The following is a 22,240-nucleotide window of genomic DNA, read 5'->3' as shown; positions in this document are numbered from 1 at the left end:
TATATATATATATATATATATATATATATATATGTGTGTGTGTGTGTGTGTGTGTGTGTGTCTGTGTATATATATAAATACACCCAAAAGTGGTAGGACTGATTTTCTCTGGGGCGAACGGAGCGGTAGAGGGGGGTCTGCCTGGCAGGGTAAGGTGGAGGGGACTCTTAGCAACAGACCAACACCAACCTCAGTCGCCTGCGGGCTGTCGTTGAGTGAGGACACCGTTTTTAGTGATGCAATATTTTTGTCCGCGTCGAAAAACAAAATGGATCTGAATTTAGAGCAACGTTATTCCGTGAAGTTTTGTGCGAAACTCGGGAAGACGGCTACTGAGACCCTCGATATGATCAAGCAGGTTTATGGGGAAACTGCATTAAGCCGTTCCACAGTATTTGAGTGGCACAAGTTTTTTAAAGAGGGTAGGGAGCTCGTTGAAGACGACCATCGCTCCGGACGGCCGTCGACGGCAAGAACCGACACGAATGTGGACAGAGTGAGGACACTGCTGAACACAGACCGACGCTTAACCAGTGAAGAAATTGCAGACCAGTTGGGTCTGTCTGCATCCAACGTCCAACGCATTATTTCACAGGATTTGGCCATGCGCAAGGTGTGCGCCAAGATGGTGCCAAAAATTCTGAGTGTCGACCAACGTCGTCAGACAGCTCCTGGCCAAATACGGCGTTGCCACGTTGCTGCACCCGCCCTATTCTCCCGATCTGGCACCACCGGACTTCTTCTTCTTCCCCTGATCAAAAGACAGCTCAAGGGACGACGTTTTGACTCGATAAAGAGGCTTCGACGAGGGTCATCAACGGCATCCCCAAAGAAAATTTCCTGCGGGCGTACGGGGAATGGGAGCAGCGTTATACTAAGTGTGTAGCAGCTCAAGGAGCATACATTGAAGATTATTAAGTCGATGTAAGTATATCGTCAATAAAATTCTTGTAAAAAAATCAGTCCTACCACTTTTGGGTGTGACCCTGTATTATATATTGGCCCGAGGAATTTATCTGGTAGGATGTTTGCTGTTAAGTAATTTGTCTGGTATCCTCATCAGCTCCTGGAGTAATGGAAGTCTTCTGTACATTACAATAGAGAGATGACCTTGATTGCATATGCGGTGATCGTGAACTGGGAGGGATAAAAGTATGGAGCTGTTAGTGCGGAGTGATTGACAACTGAAGAAATGGAGACATTGTTGGTGTTTTTTTTGTTTTTTGTGGACGCAGGTGGATATCGATATTTGAGACTGTCGTAATGGAGTCTGAAATATGGAGAGAAAGAAAAAGATAGAAGAGCAAAAGAAAGAAGATATATTCAATGTAACGGGCCAAGAAGAGAAGTGTGGGGTTTTGATTTTCGAGAAAAGTGCTTTCGAACTGGACCATTAATAGGTTGTCAGGAGAAGGGAATCATTAGGGTACAGATAAAAGGCAAAGATCAAAAAGCGATAACTAGAATTGTCACGGATGTTTATGCACACACGTAATATTTGATGATGCATTTGTAAAAAAATAAATTTACTCTTTCTTTATCATTGATTTGTTTTCGTTTTTTTGTCGTCACTTGACGTACCCTCAATCGATAACGTACAACTAGTATGTCCCTATCTCCTGTGTGTAATCTTGCCCAGCTATTAAGACCAGTAACTGATTCGGTCTCTAATTCGCAAACCCGTCTTTCTTATTTGTCATTTGGTGATTCGACTCTCATTCATTTTCAATGCCTGACCAAATTAGCGTAGCATACATCTTTCTTGCTCACCCTATTCCGACGCATATAATCCACAATCTTCCGTGACTCACTCATTCCTATTTTGTGATAATATAATTGTTTATTCTGAGTCACATCCGTGGCCTGCGTCTATCCGCTTAGGGGACGTCCACAGAAGACGCCCGAAGGTAATGGGCGGTGGGGAGGGGGAGAGTAAAATTGGAAGAAGCTGAACAGAGGGAGGGAATGGATGGCTGAACGTCCTATGTCTAATTTATTGCTTTGATTCATCCATTTGCGCCATTCCGATGCTTTTTTCATGCCATGAGATAACAATTCTTGGACTAAAATGTTCCCAATTACACATTGTCATTGGATTTTACGGTGATGTTTTTAATTACAATTCCTTATCCCTTAGAGTGTCAAAGGGTAAATGCACTGTGTATTCGTATCTTAAGATCAGAGGAGATTTCTTAATAAAAATTGATTTATTCTAAGATGAAGGTGGTGAACAAATCGTCAATTTCGAAACCCTGATGCGATTATCTTGAACATTTCGGCGGATACTTCGTCACTGCATCTAGAAATTCCATTACCATTTTTTGTACGTAATATTTTTTTAAACTCTATCAAATCATTGAAGAAAAACTTTATAGCTTCTCCAAATAGTCACTGAAAAATCCACTTGCTGATCTTAGTTTTTTTTCTAACTGAATCAATCATATCACAGAACTATGCTTTTTGTCGCCTAATTATGTCACTAAAATAGACATTTGGAGTTTTTTTTTTATTTTGAAAAGTAAATTATTTCGTTCAATTTTACGATTTGAGGAAAGCGTTGCCTTAAGTCAGGAATATCTTTTTGAATGGGTAAACTATCGAAATTCGGACAAGAGGAGAGAGGATACGCGGTATTAAGACGTGTCCGAAAACCATTGATGTCTTTTCTGGAAGACCATCCGTCATGACAATCCTGCCAAGACATCAGGACAATTAATAGATAAGTAAAGAGATCACTTTTTAAATAAAAAAACAGTCCCACGTCAAACATAATATTAAATGAATATAATTAATTGACATAAATTAAACGGTTCACACTTTTAAATAATTAAAAATGTTCCATAATCAATTCATATTTTAATTTTCGTCACGATGCACATAAGAATGACTACCTATTGCATTCGTTACTCCTGCTTTAAATCTACATCTACATATATAATCCGCTATCAGCCAAGAAGGCGTGTGGCAGGGTGTGCAAACACCATGTGGGAAGGGTAAGGGATGAGAGAGAGGGTGGGTTATCAAAGGGTTAGCAAATGGGAAAAAAACATCCACTAAAAATCCCTGAAAAGACTTGTACGTTGGTACAGACGCATTTAAATGTTAGTAAAAAACTTAGTTCTCGGCTATATTATAAAGGAGGGAATAAACATGAGCGAAAACCACATGACATAGACCATCACCCTACCAAGACAAGTCATTCTGAACTTGAATACAACAGGGGGAAAGTTATGTTAATCCATTCCCACGCACTTATGGTTCCCACCTTTTTTTTATATATATATATATATATATATATATATATATATATATATATATATATACACATATAATTAAAAATTGTCGCCGAAAACATGCTTAATATATTGATAATCTCAAGTTTGGCAATCAGATTACATTACTAATGCGAGTATACGAGGACTCGTACAAGAACTTAACCACAGCTAAATTCATGTATTCCACTAATATTGTTTCCCTTACACGTGCGCCATTCCGTTGCGCGAAAGTCCCGTTAACTGGATCTAGGAATGCTTGGCGATGCTGCCAAGGTAATTTGGTAATTGTGATAGTTAATCTGAGTTAAATGCGAGGTTTTCTTCCTAAATAAACGTATCCTTAAGAAAGACGTGTCTTACTAGAGTAACACACAATATTGTTAAACACTACGATGCGGCACGTAGGTATTTAGATATTATATGCTGAATATATTCAAATCGATATCTGTCAATAGAATGAATAAAGATAAAACATAAAATATAATAAGATGCTAATTAGACACGATCTAGAATTTCGCAGCTTTTATTTTTTCGGTCGATTTCCATGTCATTGGCTCATCCTCAAGGTACTAATCAATTTAACGAGATATCTCTCGATTAATAGAAAAGATTAAATTACAGATTATATCTCTTGCACAAACTGGGAGCATGTCTCATTATAAATTATGTGGAAAATGTTTTACTAACCCCATCGTACTACTGTAGGCGAGGTCATGTCGGTAAAATTAGGGAGCTTAAGTGTAGAACAGATGGATTTAAGATATAATTTTTACCAAGAACGATTTTAAGCATCAGAATGAAGTCCGGCCGCGCTCAGGGGAATAAGTATTTCGGGTCAAAATTAGTCTAATATGTAATCACCCCCTGCCACACGTCCTAGCGGTGACTTGTAACACTAAATAAAAACTTGAAAAAAACTAATTATAAATGTCTTCCGGTCGATTTTAACTGATTGTCTTTCATCACACTTGGTCCTGAGCACCTCAACTCATTTACCAGTAACTTCTGTCTTTTCTTATTCCGTCAAGTTTTCCAAATCCTTCTTCTTATCTCCCTTTCTCTCTTCCCTATCTATCACTCGAATTTTTTCTCTTTATGAGTAATCCTTGTGAGTAATATCGGTTGTAATATGAGTATATAGTCTACTCATGATATCTTTCCCTTTTTGAATCCTCTCTGCAGATATTTTCCTTTTCATATTCTCGACATTACTTCAGCGTTAATGAAATAAGAGCAGTTAATTTTAACAGGGAAATATTGCATTGTCTTGTCGCCAACAATAGATTCCACACTCTTCCTTCGAAGTTAATCCCGAGAGATATATTCATAAAAAAGACAGGGATAAAACCAATTGTCGCACACAAATAAGAAACTGGTACACTTAAGATCAAAACTAGAACACCTTGAAAGATATCATCGCAGAATATTAATAAGGATGTATGCATCGATCAGAGAAGGAAGGTGGAGAATGGAGGATTAGAAGGAATAGCGAAAAATGAGTAAGTGTATCAGGAGGCGAGTACCACCGATTGGAATAAAGAAAGTCAGACAGAGAGATGGGATGGCCATGCCTAGACCGGAGTCAAAAGATATAGGGTGGGCGAGGAAATTGTACACAGATGAACCCGGTGGGCATCGAAGAAAGGAAAGGTCAAGAAGGAGATGGTCGGACGATTTCGGCGATGATTTGAGAAGAATGGGAACAAAGAGTTGGAGACGTCCGATCCTTTACATGGAGGTAACTGATTACTTCATAAATGTATCCCACCCCAAACAGACATTTTATTCATCTGGCTTACAAAAATGCATTGCACGATACGTCCCATCAGTAAAATCATCTGTAAAAAAGAGTATCCCTTTCGGATGCATAGTTCTAAGTTCTCGATAAATCTTTATGCATGATCGATTTCGTGTTATAAATGGAAGAAGGGATTGACTCAATCAGTCGTAATATTTGGTAGTCACTCCTGAATCAATTCACTTAACATCAAGTCAAACCATGGCCCCCTACTGGTCTGTCTGACGATGGATTGGACTACAAATAATAGTTCGTTTCACAGACGTGTTGTACAAAGAATATCAAAAGGTCTTTGATGTCGCATAAGTTGATGGAAAAGTTTGTTATATATATAAACATAAATATATAAAAGAGTGGGATATATATATATATATAGATAGATATATATATATATATATATATATAGGATATAGATATATATATATATATATATATATATATATATATATAGAGATGATTTCGTTGACGTAACACGGAAGTGCCGAATAATAAATTGGACAGCAACAAACAATATAGAAACACATAAAAAGATCACTCACACGATATTTCTTGATCATTTTGACGGAATCATGCTCCATCTTCATCGGAAGATATGGAAGTGTATATATATATATATATATATATATATATATATATATATATATATATATATATATATATATATATATATATATATATATGTATGTATATAGAATATATATATATATGTATATAGAATATATATATAATAGTGGGACGATGAAGACTGTGATAGAGGGGTGAATGTTAGCCAAACAAGGAAAGGGCAGGAATAGGATAAGGGTGTTGGACGGCTTGAAGAAAGTACACAGAGATGAAGAGGGACTTGTTTTAGAGTTGCTGAATTGTACTAAAATATTTATTTGGCATTAATGAAGACCATAAAACCTGATCTAGCCATGTTAATTGTCGTATGATTTATTGTCCAAAATTCTATACATGCGTTAATGAGGACTTTCACCAAAATAATTATGAATTAATGATGAAGAAATACATATTCTCACGAAAAAATGATATCGTGTGCGCAACTATATAAGAGTTGCAACAGCAAAGCAACACCTACTCGAGTTTGTTTAAACACCCATGCGGGGAGAAATAGGAGATTTAGGGTAGTTTAACAACTTGGGGGCCCGGGACTAAACCTAATTGAGTTTTTGAAGCGTTTCAAAAATTAATCAAAATGCTCAAAGGAATAAAATCGTGGACATATCATATTTTGTTAACTTGAACGCATGAATTGTCATTTCAGCTTGACAATTCACGTCAATTTATACATAATACAGAATATGGAGTTACTTACGACGACGACGAAGATGTCTTGCCGTTTTTTAGGCGGCTTTTTTATTTCAGAGATCGCCTTATTTGGGCTTTTGCTCTGTGTCCTGTGTATTTTTTCCGTCTTTTCCTGGACTACCAATCCAGCGTCGTTTTTATTTCCCTTTTCCATTTTTTAATTGTCATTATATTCATTATTTATATATTATTTATTATTTTTTTTCCTATGTGTTAGGGGTTTAACACCATGTTTGGTCTTTTGTACTTATCGTATGGACCAATTTTGTTGATTTTAGTGTATGTCATAGCTTCGTTAGAATTTCCTTTCAGTTTTTCGAAGTAATTCTTAGTTTGCCTCAGTAAAAAGTTGTGTAGTGTCTCTATGTCTATTATTTGTATATATATTTTCGTTTTTCTCCCACGGAGGGAGTCCAAGGGCCAGTCTTAGTATTTTCCTTTCAGTGGTTTTTAATTTTTCCATTTGGGATCTACTCACTAGCCCCGTCCATGCAGGTGAGGCGTAGGTTAGGATTGGTCTTATAGTGGTTTTGTAGATTAATAATTTTATTTCCTGAGGGGTGGCGTTATTTCTTAGAATTTTTGCCAGTTGTGATGTTTGTATGGCCGCTTTTTGTCTTATTTCCTTAATATGGCTGTTAAAGTTTAATTTATCGTCAATGACAACTCCGAGGTATTTTATGGTGTTACTCCATTCAATCGGCTGCTGTCTGATCCTGATGCATTCGCAAGTAGTTTTTGTAGTTCTAGGGGGCGTGAATAGTATGGCTTTTGTCTTGCTTGTATTTATATGCAGTTTCCATTTTTTATACCATTTCACTATTTCATCCAGTGCATCTTGCGCTCTTTCTTGCATCGAGCTAATATTTTTTCCTTTAACAAGGATTGCAGCGTCGTCCGCGTATAGGGCAATTATGCTACGCCAGTCATTTCTGTTTCTTGGGAAATCGGCTGTATATATATTGAAGAGGAGGGGGCCTAGTATGGAGCCTTGTGGAACGCCGGCTTTGGCACTTGTGCTAGTACTTGTTTCTTCCCCCCATTTTACTTTAAAGGTTCTTCCGTTTAAGTAGGAAGTCGTCCACTTTACTGTCCATTTCGGGAATTTCCACTTTTCCATTTTGTGTATAAGTCCCCAATGCCATACCTTATCAAAAGAATCTCGCAAACAGCATTGAATTGATAAATGACTTTAATTGCTCTAACGAAGTTATCGCTGTTGGGAGCGGTCAACTGAACCGCAAGAAAAATAATGGATGAGGTGATATGGCGCGGTGACACCATCTCTATTTCGCTTGTAAAAATAAGACTTGTTGATTCAACAAAAATTACCGTTTCCGAATTCAGCGTCAACGAACCGAATTGAGGAAGGAAGAAGAAAAGATTCGTCATTTTCCTTCCTTAGAATCCGATCTGAGAAAAGTATTTGATTTCCACCACCTCCTATACCATCCAATAGCTCCCATCTCAACCTAGTGTCTGTGCGTACGTAGCTACCATGTGCATTGAGCCGTTCATCTGCCTGCACCGTGCATGCTTGTTAAGCGGTGACCGAATCTTTCTAAATAGGTCAGTGGTTCTGGGTCATTGATTCCGTAGTTTTTGGATCCGTTCGTTACGAGTGAAATAAAGCACGGTCATGTTGTCAAGTTTCGACCCTTTTCGATTTTAATCCTGAGTTGAAGGAAATCGAGTTCCATGAAAATTTGGCAACAGTGGTATCCTTTTTCTCTCTAATTACGTCGATCGAAAAGTTGTGGAACTGATAGGTCATGGGCTTCTGTGTAGCACGCGGCTCAAATATAAATATTTCTTCAATGTTTCTGCCTTTTCTCGTCAAGTTTGTCGCGACACCGTGAATTTGCGAAATCACGTTACCAAAATATATTAAATAATGATTTAGCTAAATTTTCTAATTCGCAGATGATAATTGATCTTAACCGTTTGGATGACCACAACTCGATCATTTTAAATATATCTAACTGATTTTATGTATTCCTCATCGACTTTCATCCTTAAAGATATTTCAGACCAAGATAGTAAAAATTTTAAGGAAATTAAGGAGAAAATTTGCGTTAGGCAAAGAATCTTTCTCACAAGTAGGAGGGAATCTATGACAGGGACATTGCGTAAGGATTTCAAGGGAAAATTAACGAAAAATTTTATATGGAGCTTGATTTCGTGCGTTTTAAGGAGAGTTTTCATCCAAAACGAGTTATAAGATTGCTTCGATTTTGTGGTTTGTTGTTGATTTTTAAATACTATATATTTTCTACAAAAAAGGCACCATGATTCATTCCAGAACCCGCTGCGTAGGACATTTGCCAAACCAGGGATAAAAAACACGAGGGTCGAGAGTTACTGTGCCCATGTTAACGTGGTTCTGACCCCTGGGTCACTAAGTCCAGATATGCTGAAATTCTCACTATCATATCGCTGAAGTACTTGTCATCGAATATATTGAAAAATGGGTTTTCGGAACTAATATTTCCTTAAATTGTGGAGCTTTTACCGAGTTCTTATGAGACCCAGAAATTATTCATTTGTTTGGCCATTGGTTCCCACGAATTAACCATTTCCATTTGAGCTTCAACTCACTCCCACCCATCACAATGTATCTGTACATACTCCACATGTATCTTATTATTAACCATATGCATCTTAAGTTATTGTCAAAGTTGTACCCGATGATGCCAAACCACAGTGTAACGCCCTGTACCAAACCTAATCAATTTGGTGGAACAGTGCTTGCTATCCCTTCATTAGATGGAAACTCACAGATATTTCGGAGCCAAGAGGACGTTCGTCATCAGAAGAAGAGGAAATATTTCTTCTTTTCTACCTCGATCATTAACAAATCCTTTGGCTCATTCATTGTTTATCCTCATAGAAAGTACTTCTTATTTCATGGGAATCGGGTAGATGTGGTGGCTAACGTACCAGCTTCCCAAACAGGGTTGGAATCCTGGTGGCGACAGATCTTTTCCATCGGTATCCTGATCCCTACTTTGTGGAGAGCAGTTTATGTGATTACATCGTCCGTCGTATAGGACGTTAAGCTGTGGACCCCTTGGCGCCTCTCATTAAGAGTTTTTGAATGCCGACGCCGGGTTTTGCTCCTCCCTTCCTCCTTTCCCATCCATCCCTGACGGCGTAAATGATCTCAGCTCTCGGTCGCCTTCCATAAATCTACGACATCTTATTTCACACTGACATTTTTTTTAATAGCCTCACTAACTGATAACAATGGAGAAGATTTAAATATCACCCGGTGGTACCAAACATAGACTTTCGATTTTTTGTATCCAGTTGACAGAGAAAGTCAATGGTGAATACGGTCCAGGGGAATCTCGAGAAGACAGGATGAGTACATAAATGTGTAGGGGGCCGGAAGGGTGGGTACGCGTGGGAGGGACGCTGCGCTAGCGGGAGGAAAAAATCTCGATTGCGAGAGAGGGTCGGTCATGGGGGAGGGGAAGTCGTGGGAGGAAAGGGGAGGGGGAGCGCCGCGACGCCCTCCGTGGCCATCTTCGGAAACGCAAGGGACGCGCGGGTGTCGTCGCCACGTGGGCCGGACGGACGTGGAAATCGTCGAATGGGGTCGGCGGCGTGGGAAGGGCGCCATTCAATCGCGGCAGCGCATTTTGCGCTTCGCCCTGAAGAGGCGCGAGTGGGTGAGATCGAGTGCGTGCCTGTTGCGTGTACATCTCCGTGAATGGGGAGGAGACGGGGAAGGGAAGTGGAACTGTTGAGTTTGTGCGCGAGTGAGTGTGCGTGCGCTTATGTGTATGAGAGTGTGGAGAAGAGGGAGTGGTGAGGGAGATTTCGGGGTGCGTGGGGGAGTTTACCGACTGCTCCAGGAAAGGCGAGGAGACTTAACGGAGGAAGATGCGCGAATTGCGGCTGAAGATAAAGAGTAGATACAGTGTCTTGGCATTGCAAGGTGGAACGCCAAGATGTAACGCCAAGTTAAAGCTATTGACAAATCAGTCCAAGGACTCTAAAACCTGAAGGATTTCGACGACCTATGAACCCGTCTTCAAATTACGCAAGCACATTTTAATGCCTTTTTATCCCACTGACCTCATCCTTTATGAGGTTCCATATGATAGAAATCCCTTCTTATGTAATGGTTACAAATATATCGTCAACAATTATCATAAATGCCTTAAAAAAAAGGTTTTTTAAGGTTTCATGTGATTTTTTCAAGGGTCTTTTAGCCCGACTTCGTTTAATGGCAAGAAATCTTTCTACTTCCAATTAACCATACTACAACCTATTTTGACAACAGCACTTGTGAAATCAAGCTATATAAATGCTCACATCATTTTTATAAATCACCCAGGTCCTCACTAAAATCCCATAGACGATTTCACGAAAATGTTTCAGTACAGAACTGATTTGTCGAACTTATTATCCTTTTTGTTAAAAATTTCTTTTTTAGTCATTGAAACTAATACATTTTTCTGAATCATTCAGCTCCTGTGAGAGTTTTCTTAGCGTCACAAAGAGCATTAGCTCTAGAATAACATTATCAAAAGAGCTCTTCTCCCTAGGCAAGTGAAACTAAACGTAATGTCACTTGTATATGATGAATTTTTTTCAGACCTAAAATTTAAATGGGTCAAAAAACATCACTACATTATTTATTGTAAATTTTAACACAGATTTACATCGAGCGCTGGGAAAATAATTGAAGAATACAATTAAACAGAAGAAGAAAATGCGTTCTGAGTTTTCATTTCAAAGTATCCCATGACATTAACTGTGAAATACAATTCTACATTTCTCATAAGTAATACGAATTATTAGTATCATCATATGCGAGGGCAGGATGAAAAATAATGCACACATACTTGTAGAACACAAACAAAATGACCTTCAGATGCACTCCTGGTGGCATGTGGAAGTAACATCCCCCCCCCCTCAAGTCGCATGCAATTACTGGCGTTGACATAGCACTAGAACATGTCTCCAAACTTCCGCTTCTCAAAATATACACTGGATGAATGTAACGACCTCAAACCTGCGCATGCGTGTTTAAGTGGGGGAATGTTACTTCCACATGCAACCAGGAGTGCTTCTGATGGTCATTTTGTTTGTGGTATACGAAAATGTGTGCATTAGTTTTCAGCCTACCCCCGTACTTGCTACATTGTAGCCTGATCTTAGATTAGTCAGAGGTAGATATTCGACCGAAGTCAATTCGCACCGCGGCATTCGCATTCGTTGCTGTTGTCTGAAGTTTTTTTAAAAGCATTTCCTTGAACTCCGAAAGGTGTGAATAAATTGGCAGCGACGTTTTATCTCTGTGCACCGCACAAAGAAAAAGAAAGAGTGAAACTCGCAAATGTATTATTCATCGATAGTGGTCTTCAGCATCTATATCACGTTCATCAATTCCTCCAGGTGAGACTTTAAACATTACATAAAGTCGTGCGAAGTCCGGACTTTTCTGCCGAAGCGGAGGAAGGACTTTTTTGGTTCGCGGTAAAAGAAAAAAAATAATAATAATATTATTAATAATAATTCAATCTCAAAGGCATGTGGGACGTTTGCCTTTCTCGACTTCCAAAAGCGGATTTCCCGTTTCCATTCCTTGGAACTCCTGAAATCTTTCCGAGACAAGAATTAAGTTTTCAAATTGAAGAAAGGAAAAACTTCTGAGAATCTTGATTCACGCTTATTTTGACGAAACGGTAAGCCATAAATGATATATTTCTAATGGAATTCAATTACTTTCACCATCTATCGTCTTATTACCCTCCCCGCTGGCCTGAAAATATCTTGTTGTCGAAGGTATCGAGGGTTTCGATGATTCATGTACGTACTGGTAGGGGCAATGAATGGTAACTGTTCCAGGCAGACCCACCCCGTCCCATATAGGTCAATAGGTAGAATCCAGGAGAATCCAGCAGCTTACTGTAACTCTAAGAGGCGTCTTTTTTGGTATCCTGCAATCTACCGCTAGGGTGTGTGGCAGGGGGTGAATACCCACCAGACTAATTTTGAACCGAATATGACACTACCGCGGTCGGATAATGTTATTCTCATCCTTCATCGTTATTCGTGGAAAAAAATAACATCTGAAATTAATCTGTTCTACACTTAATCTCTCTAATTTTATTGACATGATCTCTCCAAACGTTGTACAATGGGGGTAATAACAAACTTTCCATTTTCAAACGCAAAGAGCTTGGACGTTAAAAAAACGTGTAATGGATCCTGGAAACTACTAGACTCGATTAAATGGACCCGGTAGCGGGGAAGCCAAGTTTCAAGGTCGTCATTACCCTAAATCCTAGCAAAACTAAATTAAATTAGTGGCAGAAATATACTGAAAAGAGGGAAGCAACTGTTAGAATAGGGAGATAGAATGCAAGGACGATTATATTTGTGTTTTGTATTATTTGTTACCCTGCAAGCAACCTCTAGGGTGGGTGTGTGGCAGGGGGTGAATACACACCAGACTAATTTTGACCCGAATATGACCCTATTGCGGTCGGACAATGTTATACTTATCCCTTATCGTCCGTGGAAAAAATGACATCTTAAATCTATCTGTTCTACACTTTATCTCTTTAATTTTATTGACATGATCTCTCCTACTGTAGTACGATGGGGGTAATCATAAATTTCAACATCACTGCTAAACTACCTACCCACCTCATTCCAATTTATGGAAGAGATTTAATCTGTAATTTAACCTTCACTCAGTGATTGATTCCCAGCCTAGCTGCTCTAATGTTTTGAATACGCTAATAAGTGTATCGTAACATTTTAAAAATCTGGCTCCTCTACGATGCACGCAATCCAATTCGGCAATTAATCAAACTTCGTGAGGATCCCACATACTTGCAGTATATTTTAAATGAGGCATAACCAGCTAAAGATAATATTTCTCTTTGACCTTTTCATCATATTTACCGAGTACTCTTCTAATAAATCCTAATTTTTTGTTGGCTTGTCCACATATTCCCCGTATGTGTTTCACCCAGGAAAGATCGTGAGTGAGGGTAACGCCTTGGTATTTAATCGAGTCTAGATTTCGAAGTTAGACACACTATCAAGAAATAAATGAACAAAATAAGTTTAAAATGTGAGCGTTGAGTTAGCTTAAATGGTCGGGCAGCTGTTATTACGTACAGGAATGAGAGCTTTGGCGTAATATAGGAAGGGGAATGGAGAAGTGTTCACTGGAATAACCGCAATGCTGAATAGGAAGCTGGGGAGGAGGGTAAACGAATACAAAGCAGGCAGTAATACATTTTATTGGCAGAGATAAAAGCAGAACCGACTAATTTATTGGCAATTCTAGTGCTGAAGCCGACAAGTAATCGCAAGGTTGGAAGAAGTATATATTTTGTGCGATCCATTAGAGTGAAAAAATTGGGAGCGTGCCAGGAATAAAATATGCGATAGCGATGGAACAAAGGAGGCGGCCAAGGAAGTAATAGGAGAGAGAGAGATAGGAGAGTACATTTAAGGAATAAGGCATAATCTTGGAGGCAAAAATCCTCTTTTCTCAGTTAGAGGAGTTAAATAACAACTAACACTGATGCAAACAACATCTTAAACGAATTTTTAAATTGAAAATATCGGGAAAAACATAAAAGTGTCCACTAGAATTCAAAATGCTGAAATAGAGAATTAGAACCAAAGTCATTAACCCAGTTTCCCGATAAAGTACGTAGATTTCGTACGTAGATTTATATGCTATAAAATTCAGTCAAAATTCAAAAGAATCTTTTGGCGGTGGAATAGAATGGATAGAAAGCTTAAACAGGGAAAAAAGAAAGGATTGCCAAGAAACAATTGATGCGCGATTTATATATAAATATATAAAATTATACATATATATTTATATATATTATATAATATATATATATATATATATATATATATATATATATATAATATATTAGTGCACGCTTGTCCGCCCGCGTTTGGAGGGGAAGGTGTTTTGGGTCAAGGGGAGTCTGTGTAATCACCCCCTGCCACAGACCCTAGTGTTAGCTCGCAGGGTACCTAATAAAACTACGTGAAGTTGTTACTCGGTAGTCCTTGATGTAATTTGCATAAACGCATTTCGAATCTCTGGCAGAGGAAAGCTTCCCAACCTTCCCATCCTTTGACATCCTCCACACTCCTCAGCGAACCCTTTCTTTCTCTGGCAACGAGTTTTTCTCCGAAAGAGAGCCCCCGACGGCTCCCTCCAACTATGTGGGTGCCTACGAGGAAACTTCCTCATTTACCGCCTCCGCGACACGCGCCCACCATCTCTCCTTTCTCTCTATTTTTTCCCCGAACCCACACACCCACGATGACCCGCCAACACACACGGGCACCGTCCGGGGAAATGGGAACCTTCCCTCCCACCCCCTCCACACCTTCCATCCCTTACGTCCCACACCTCTCGAAACGCTCAGAACTCTCAGGCGGAGACAGGTCGCTCTTCCGCTGACGAAATAGACGCAATTTTTATTTATTTATTTTTATATTTACCCTGCAACCCACCGCTAGGGTGTGTGGCAGGAGGTGAGTACACACACAAATAAATAAATACACACATGCACTCTTTTCGTGTTTGTCTAAGGACGTGACAAAATCGTCACAACTCGTGATTAATTTACCGACTGAACATTTCCCCTTATGTCCGTCACATTTACCTCTTAGAGCTCCAGCGACAATATTACTTGTTTAGACATCCATATTTCTATTTTCAACTACCAGTACGTCACCTCAGTTCAAAACAAGCCTACCAACAACCGACAATACCTGGATTTTCAATATCTGCCAATATCCACATACTAAACGCCACAAGAGATCACAATAGCGTTACATAAGACAGTGCTAGGCTAGGGGGGGAAGTTATTTTGCGTCAGAAGTGGTATGGTGTGTTAAATACCCCTGCTACACAACATAACGGTGGCTCCTTTTTTTAATTGTAGTATCCTGAAAGCCACCCCTAGGGTGTGTGGCAGGAGGTGAATATTCACCAGACTAATTTTGATCCGAATATTACCCTACGGTGGTCTGAAAATGTTATTATGATCCCCTATCGTTCGCGGAAAAAAATTGCATCTTAAATCTATCTATTCTGCACTTAATCTCTCTAGTTTTATTGAAATGATCTCTCCTATCTTAGCACGATAGCGATAGTAATAAATTTTCAACGTCACTGCTAAAGAGACGTCCTTCCAGAGCAAGCAAATTATCTAAACTGTAATTGAACCTTCGCTCCGAGAGTGATTCCCAGTGATTTCTTGATGTTGAAAATGTGTTGTTATCTACCACACACCTAGTGGTGCCCCGCAGGGAACTAAGTAGGACCAAATCCTAGCGGTGGCTTGCAGTGTACTGAATTACTAATGTCCAAGGTGACCAAATTACTTAAATATCTTTTTGACATTCTTCAAGTAAGACCTCCCTCCTCAAACTTTGTTTCTAAACCTTATTTCTAAAACTATCTTTAAACCTTGTTTCTTGTTTCCCGCGATGGGGTCATGTTAGGGTAAAATTATTCTGGTGTGCATTCACCCCCTGCCACACACCCTAGTGGTGGCTTGCAGGGTATATTATGTATAAATAAAAATAAACGACCCACTATCTCCCACAGGCTACCCGCCAACATTCATAGCATTCTACTTCATTCCGCACAAAACTCCATCTTCCGAAGTTTCAGGATCTTATCCCTGTCTTCTGGCAGGATGAAAAACGTGCTCTCTTTTCGGATTTCACCAGCCCAAAAAGTCCCAGCCCACTTTTAATTTCATCAAATAACACCTGCGCTTCAAAAACAGTCGTAAGCGCACTACAATGTAACCAGTATCCCTCGTCACAAATAGATGAGACTTCTTCTAATTCCCTATACATCTATATACTAAACAACAACAGAAAATCTTCCTCGCAGTTTCCGGTCCCAAAACATAATCTCATCCACGAACTTTCACTCGATTCCCTGATCCCTTGTTTTTTCAGTTTCTATCATTCCCGTTTTACTTCCCATTGTTGTCGAGTAAGCCGCTAAAACTACGGAAATGTCATTAAACTGGTTTTTGAAGCCATTCTCTTCGCCAGGACTCAACAATTTTTATTAGACAGCATTGTATCCGCTTACCCCGCAAAACTTTGCCCTAAGCCTTAACTATATAATTACTCCTTCCGCATAATTGAATTAAATCTTTCTTCAAATCATTTCATTGTAACCTTCCCCCAACTTATTCCCCTCCCCAGCACCGTTCTCCTCGCCTAAAATTAACTTCCCCCCCTCCAATGCAACATTTTCAGAGTGTAAAAATCATTCGCCTTGACTGGGATCCCAGTCAAGGCGAATGATTCTTACACTCTGAAATTGTTGCATTGAAATGCACATTAGCGGATGACTCCGTTAAAAGTTACTGTTGCGGCATCTCCCGCAGTTTCTTTGGAATTCCCCCCCTCCGTTTACCATCCGCAATTGAAGAAACAGTACGTTTACTTGATTCATTCTTATTCGGCTGATCTAGGGGCCACCTCCTGTTCCCGATAAAGTCCACCGTCCGTGAGTTTCACGGCAATTTTTGCCTAATTCTTCTAGTCTCTATAAACTAATTTCAGTAGCCATTAGGGCAAAGTGTTCCTTATTAGAGTGTGCAAGGATTTCAATCACAAGATTTGTTTACTTCAGCCTTCTATTCAGTGTTGATTCCCTCTCACCCTGATAGTAAATCTGTTTTGCGTTCATGTTAATTTGTCCTCTGTATATGTTTTTGGTCGTCCTCGCTGGAACTCCCATTCAGTTGTACCTTCGACTAATTTTCTAAAAAATCCATGGTGCCTAATGGTGTCGAATCCATCTAGTTCTTCTATGGCGAAGTTATAAAATGACTGGTTCACGTAAGTCGCTGTAAGTCCATCCTATGTCACTTTATTACTGACGTCAGTCTCCTAATTATGGAATACAAAAATTCTTTTATTATTTAAATATACGTGCTTCTTGTAGCAGATATGTCAGTTTTTTGGCAAAATTTGTGCTTTAAGAAGACCCACGTCCGTCTTAATCCCATGGACTATTCAACTTTAAATAAGAGTCAAAACCTTTGAATAGTGATATGAATGAATGTACAATTCAGTTCTAGCTCGATAATCGTTTTTGGAGTATATTAGTAAGTCATGTAAACAACTTAGCAACGAATTTAGAAATAGGAATATTGGGGTCGAATTTACGTCATCTTTTAATACCTACATTTCATCCCTTTTTTCCTCAGAGAAAGTAAATGTTTTTAAAATTAATTTTCCAAAAGGTTAAATAAAATAAACTATAAACAACAGAGCACTTACTTTGATATTGGGAACATCGAGGGAATGGTTTCAGTTCTATTTTAATATTTCGCATGTCATTCATCTTTTGTTTCAGGAAAAATTTTAGATTGTTCTATGATTAATCTTTTGAGTGGATCGTAAAACATAAGGAAGAACAAAATATATTTTAATCTCCTAAAAATTATTCAGAATGCATTTAAAAATAGCCAAAACTGAGTGTGTGAGAATGTGATTCACTAATTACACTTAGCAGTTGAATCTGATTGAATGGGATATATTTTTTCTACCTTTTTCTCTCTCTCTCTCTCTCTCTCTCTCTCTCACTCGGCTCCTTTTCTTCCATCCCAGGATGGCTGTGGCATCCTTTTGGTGTCTGGTGCTGGTGGCGCTCGAGGGATGCTGGGGCCGGAGCACCCATGGTCAGTCTCCGCACGAACAAGGCCTCCGTTCGAGCCCTGAACTGCCGCTACCAGACCTGATCGAATCGCCGCTCAAAAAGTGAGTCCCTCGCCGTTCTTCTCCATGTCGCACAAAAACCCTGTCAATCAAGTAGAAAAGAATAATGAGGATGTCAAAAATAAAATAATTTACACCACGAGTGAATTTGCGGATGATTACATGACGACTCTAATCTTCCACATGCTTATAAAACATTGTTTTAAATACATATGCAGCGATTTCCATAATTTTATATCCGGGTTTGGATTAAAGACTTTTTGAATGGTCGGGTACAAAGATTAGTATTAGATAGTGCTACCACAAATGCAGTAGAATTTTACTTCAGGTGTTCCCCAGGGAGGTGTTATAGGACCTATTTCATTCTTACTTTACGTTAACGACATTGACTTCGTAGTCACTAGTAAGATACGTTTATTTGCCGACGATGCAGTGGTTTACCGCGATATCCTTGATCCTGAGGTTAAAAAGCTTTAGCAGATGACCTCAATGCTATACAACGCTGGTGCGACACTTGGCAAATTAGAATTCAACTTAAAAAAGTACGTAGCCATACATTTTTGGAAGAAAATCAATTCCCTCCGGAACGCCTACTGCATTAGGAACACCGAAATGAAGACTCAAATAAATACCGAGGTGTGACCCTCACTCACTTTCTCTCCTGGGTGAAACACATACGGGGAATACGTGGACAAGCTAACAAAAAATTGGGATTTATTAGAATAGTATTTGGTAAATGTAATGACAAACTCAAAGAGAAATGTTACCTGTCGCTGGTTAGGCCTTTTAGTACATGCTGCAAGTATACGGAATCCTCAAGAAAAATGAATTGATCGTCGGATCGCGTGTAGGGTAGAGGAGCTAGATTTGCAAAAGTTATTATGATAAACTTAGTAGCGTATTCAAAATTATTGGAGGAACTAGGTTGGGAATTACTCACGGAGTGAAGGTTGAATTACAGATTGGAGCTCTGGCTTAAATTGGAAGGTCTCTTTTGTAGTAATGTTGGAAATGTATTATTAACCCCATCGTACTACAGTAGGAGAGATCATTTCAATAAAATTAGAGAGATTAAGTATAGAACAGATAGATTTAACATGCCATTTTTTCCACGAACGATAAGGAATCGTATTAGCATTGTTTGTGTATTCACCCCCTGCCACACACCCTAGTGGTGGCTTGCAGGGTACATAAATAAACTAAATATATGTTTCAGACTGCTCCGGTGCGAAGGGGAAATGCAGAGTTTGAATGGGCACTGTTACAACGATGATGAGGTCAGGGTTGTCAATTTTCACCAGTGCTGTTTGACGTGTATGCGAAAGAAATGATTAAAGAGGCATGGGAAGAACTAGAAATGGCAATGAAAGTCCGAGTAGAAATCATAATATCAGTTGGGCTATTGGATGATTAAACTATAGTTTGTCATTCAATCTAGGAGTTGCAAACGTTGTTCAGAGCATTGAAATTAAATGCAATAGGAATGGGATGAGAATATGACAAAGTTTAAATGCAAAGGTTTTTAGTGAACAAAACAAAGGTCACGCAGTTTTCGAGAAAGAGAAAGGCTGGGTTAAATATTAAAATGGTTGCAGATAGCCTATCTTGCAAATGTTATCAACCAAAACAGTGCAACTAGTAGGCATATAGGATGAAGAATTCATCTACATCTACATAATACCCCGCAAGCCGCCGCAAGGGCGTGTGGCAGGGTATTGCGTTAGGTAACGAACCTTTTACAAGGAGTATGTAATTGATGGCATTGACGTTGAGTGAAGATGTTCTGAAAAGACTCGGTAAAATGTTTACATGAATCGTAGTTTTGAGCGGCTCGGAAATATGGTCATTGAAGCATGATGATAGGAGTAGATTGGAGACTTTTGAAATGAGGATATGGAGAAGGGTGGAAAAGATAAAATGGACAGAAGGAAAAACAAACGTGGATGTGATAGGCAAGGAAGGTGGTGGAGGAAAGGGGAATGATGGGAGTCTAAAAACGTATAACAAATGGAAGCTGAGCATTTTGGTTGGCAATAGGAATATGTGGTATGTGATACTGAGAGGAGAACGTTAGGAAAACGAGGAAGAGGCAGTTAAAGGATAGGAATGTTGGACGGAATGATGGGAAGAAGAAAGTACACAGAGATGAAGAGGGACTTGCTCTAGTGTCGGATGTCAGATTGTGGGTAGGCATAGTCGGATTTTAATCGGATAGGCAATTAAGTATATCGGTGTTTAGCTTGTCTTTTTCATAAACCCTTATAAACAATTACACCACCAAAATTCGGATATTAATCATTTCATTCGTCGTTTAAAAACATACTTCTACAACTACAACATATTAATATTAATTTTTGAACAATTTTTACTTTATTTTGCTCATGAATATTGTTGAAAAGTTTCAATTTCTCTTTTCAATATTTTCATAATTTCCACTCGCATTCCAAGACAGCATAACATGGATAGATCTCGCATTTTAGGTAGAATTAACCATTCAATCCAATTCGAGGTGCCATTTTAATTGAGAGAAAGTTTTTAAAATTAAAAATTATGACATATTACGTATATAGACGCTAAATAAGTTCAAATAAGGTAAAAAATTCATTTTTTTTCAATGAAACACTACTATAATGTGCCATGGCTACTCTTCGTACGCAATTGTAGAGGCAGGAAGCTATATATATTATTATGATGCTGGAATTCCATATGGCGAGTTAGTAATTGAATATAAGGGGGGGTTTCTTGTGAGAAAGCAAATCGTTGACTGAGTCTCTTGCACATGATTCTTAGGACTGATGGATGGTTTTGGTGTCTTGATGATTACTCTCAGGGACATATCATAAAATTATCCTGTACATTATAGCGCACTGATTCATGCAAGATCATCGCATTGACGAATGGATAATCTCATTGTTTTCCGACATTCTCCTCATATGGATATAAAAGATAAAGGGAAAGAGGCAGTACGCACAAGAAAGGAAGTCATGCAAACCATAGAGTGAATTTTCACAAGCAAATACGAATGAAATGATACCACTAGAATTAAATTAATTAATAAATTAGTTTAACACTGACTTTATCCCATGTTCACGCGTATTAATACGTGCCGGTATAAGTAGTAGTGGCAGGGTTATCATTTGAGGAAATTATTGATAAGGTAGCGAAATATTGAACTCGTAAACATCCCCCGCGATTTGGTCAAATTTTATAAAATTTGCGTAAAATTTGTAAAATTACCTTCACTTAAACAAAACCATAGAATCGCCATTATTTTTCTCAAAATTTCCTCTCATTTTTCTTTCTGTAAACATTTTTTTTTAAATCTGCTTCGGAAGAGTTAAAATTCATCCAGGGGAGAATCTATTTTAATGGCAACATTTAATTAATTGGAGCAAGTTCCAAGATGGTGACTGATTTTAGTGTGACCCACACAATCAAAGATGACAGACCAATTAAGATGAGACCAATACAAATAAATATTTATTCACAGATACGACCCTGGACTTCAGGATTTGAACGTCACTGAGCTCCACTTGATTCTGGGAAAAGGGTTCCACCCTGGCTTCATGAGCGTCTCTCAGCCACCAGCGCCCCCACGCGGTCGGAAGAGGAACCATTGGTGGAAGAGGAGACGGAGGAAGGGCCGGCCCACGGACCGTCCGCAATCCATCAGGGGTTTCCTGGACGAGGCTCATCCGAACAAGTGAGTTCCCCTACTCCCGGAAAACGATCGCAAGTGAAACAAGCTCGAGTTTGAATGTCTTTTTTTTTCACACATCTATTCTCATCTATCAGGGAGGTGTCCTAGTCTAGTGAGTAGAGTGCTTGTCTTATTAACTGGAAGGCCTGGGTTCGATTCCGGGTGACGCCCCTTGGCTAACTTTTAGCTTCACCCAAGTTGTATGATTTTTCAGTCACCATATCTTCTTGGAAAATCACAGGGTACAAAGGGAAAAGCACTGCTGCCCAGTCCCCTTACTACCCTGTTACTCTTTGGACCTCACACACCGGATAGGATTTATTTTACTTTGACCTCTTAACTAAACTTTTCAAATCAATCTTCGGTATGTCGGCAGGTATTAATTTTAATGATTTT

At 39.0% G+C, this 22,240-nt stretch overlaps 1 protein-coding gene across 1 annotated transcript in view; it reads left to right on the top strand.

Moving 5' to 3' along the window:
- LOC139697077 (noggin-2-like) overlaps window positions 1-22,240 on the top strand; it is a 216,810-nt gene that overhangs the window by 132,327 nt on the left and 62,243 nt on the right. The window contains exons 2-3 of the mRNA XM_071595883.1: window positions 18,037-18,186; window positions 21,635-21,847. Coding sequence (XP_071451984.1) covers window positions 18,038-18,186; window positions 21,635-21,847 — 362 coding nt within the window. The 5' untranslated portion in view covers window position 18,037. The remainder of the gene's footprint in view (window positions 1-18,036; window positions 18,187-21,634; window positions 21,848-22,240) is intronic.

This window comes from Hetaerina americana, unplaced genomic scaffold (genome assembly GCF_022747635.1).
Source record: "Hetaerina americana unplaced genomic scaffold, ioHetAmer1.1.p SCAF_1, whole genome shotgun sequence".
NCBI classification, from domain to species: Eukaryota; Metazoa; Arthropoda; class Insecta; order Odonata; family Calopterygidae; genus Hetaerina; species Hetaerina americana.
Note: the sequence above shows the minus strand (reverse complement) of the source record. Positions and strands in the feature narration are given on the sequence as shown.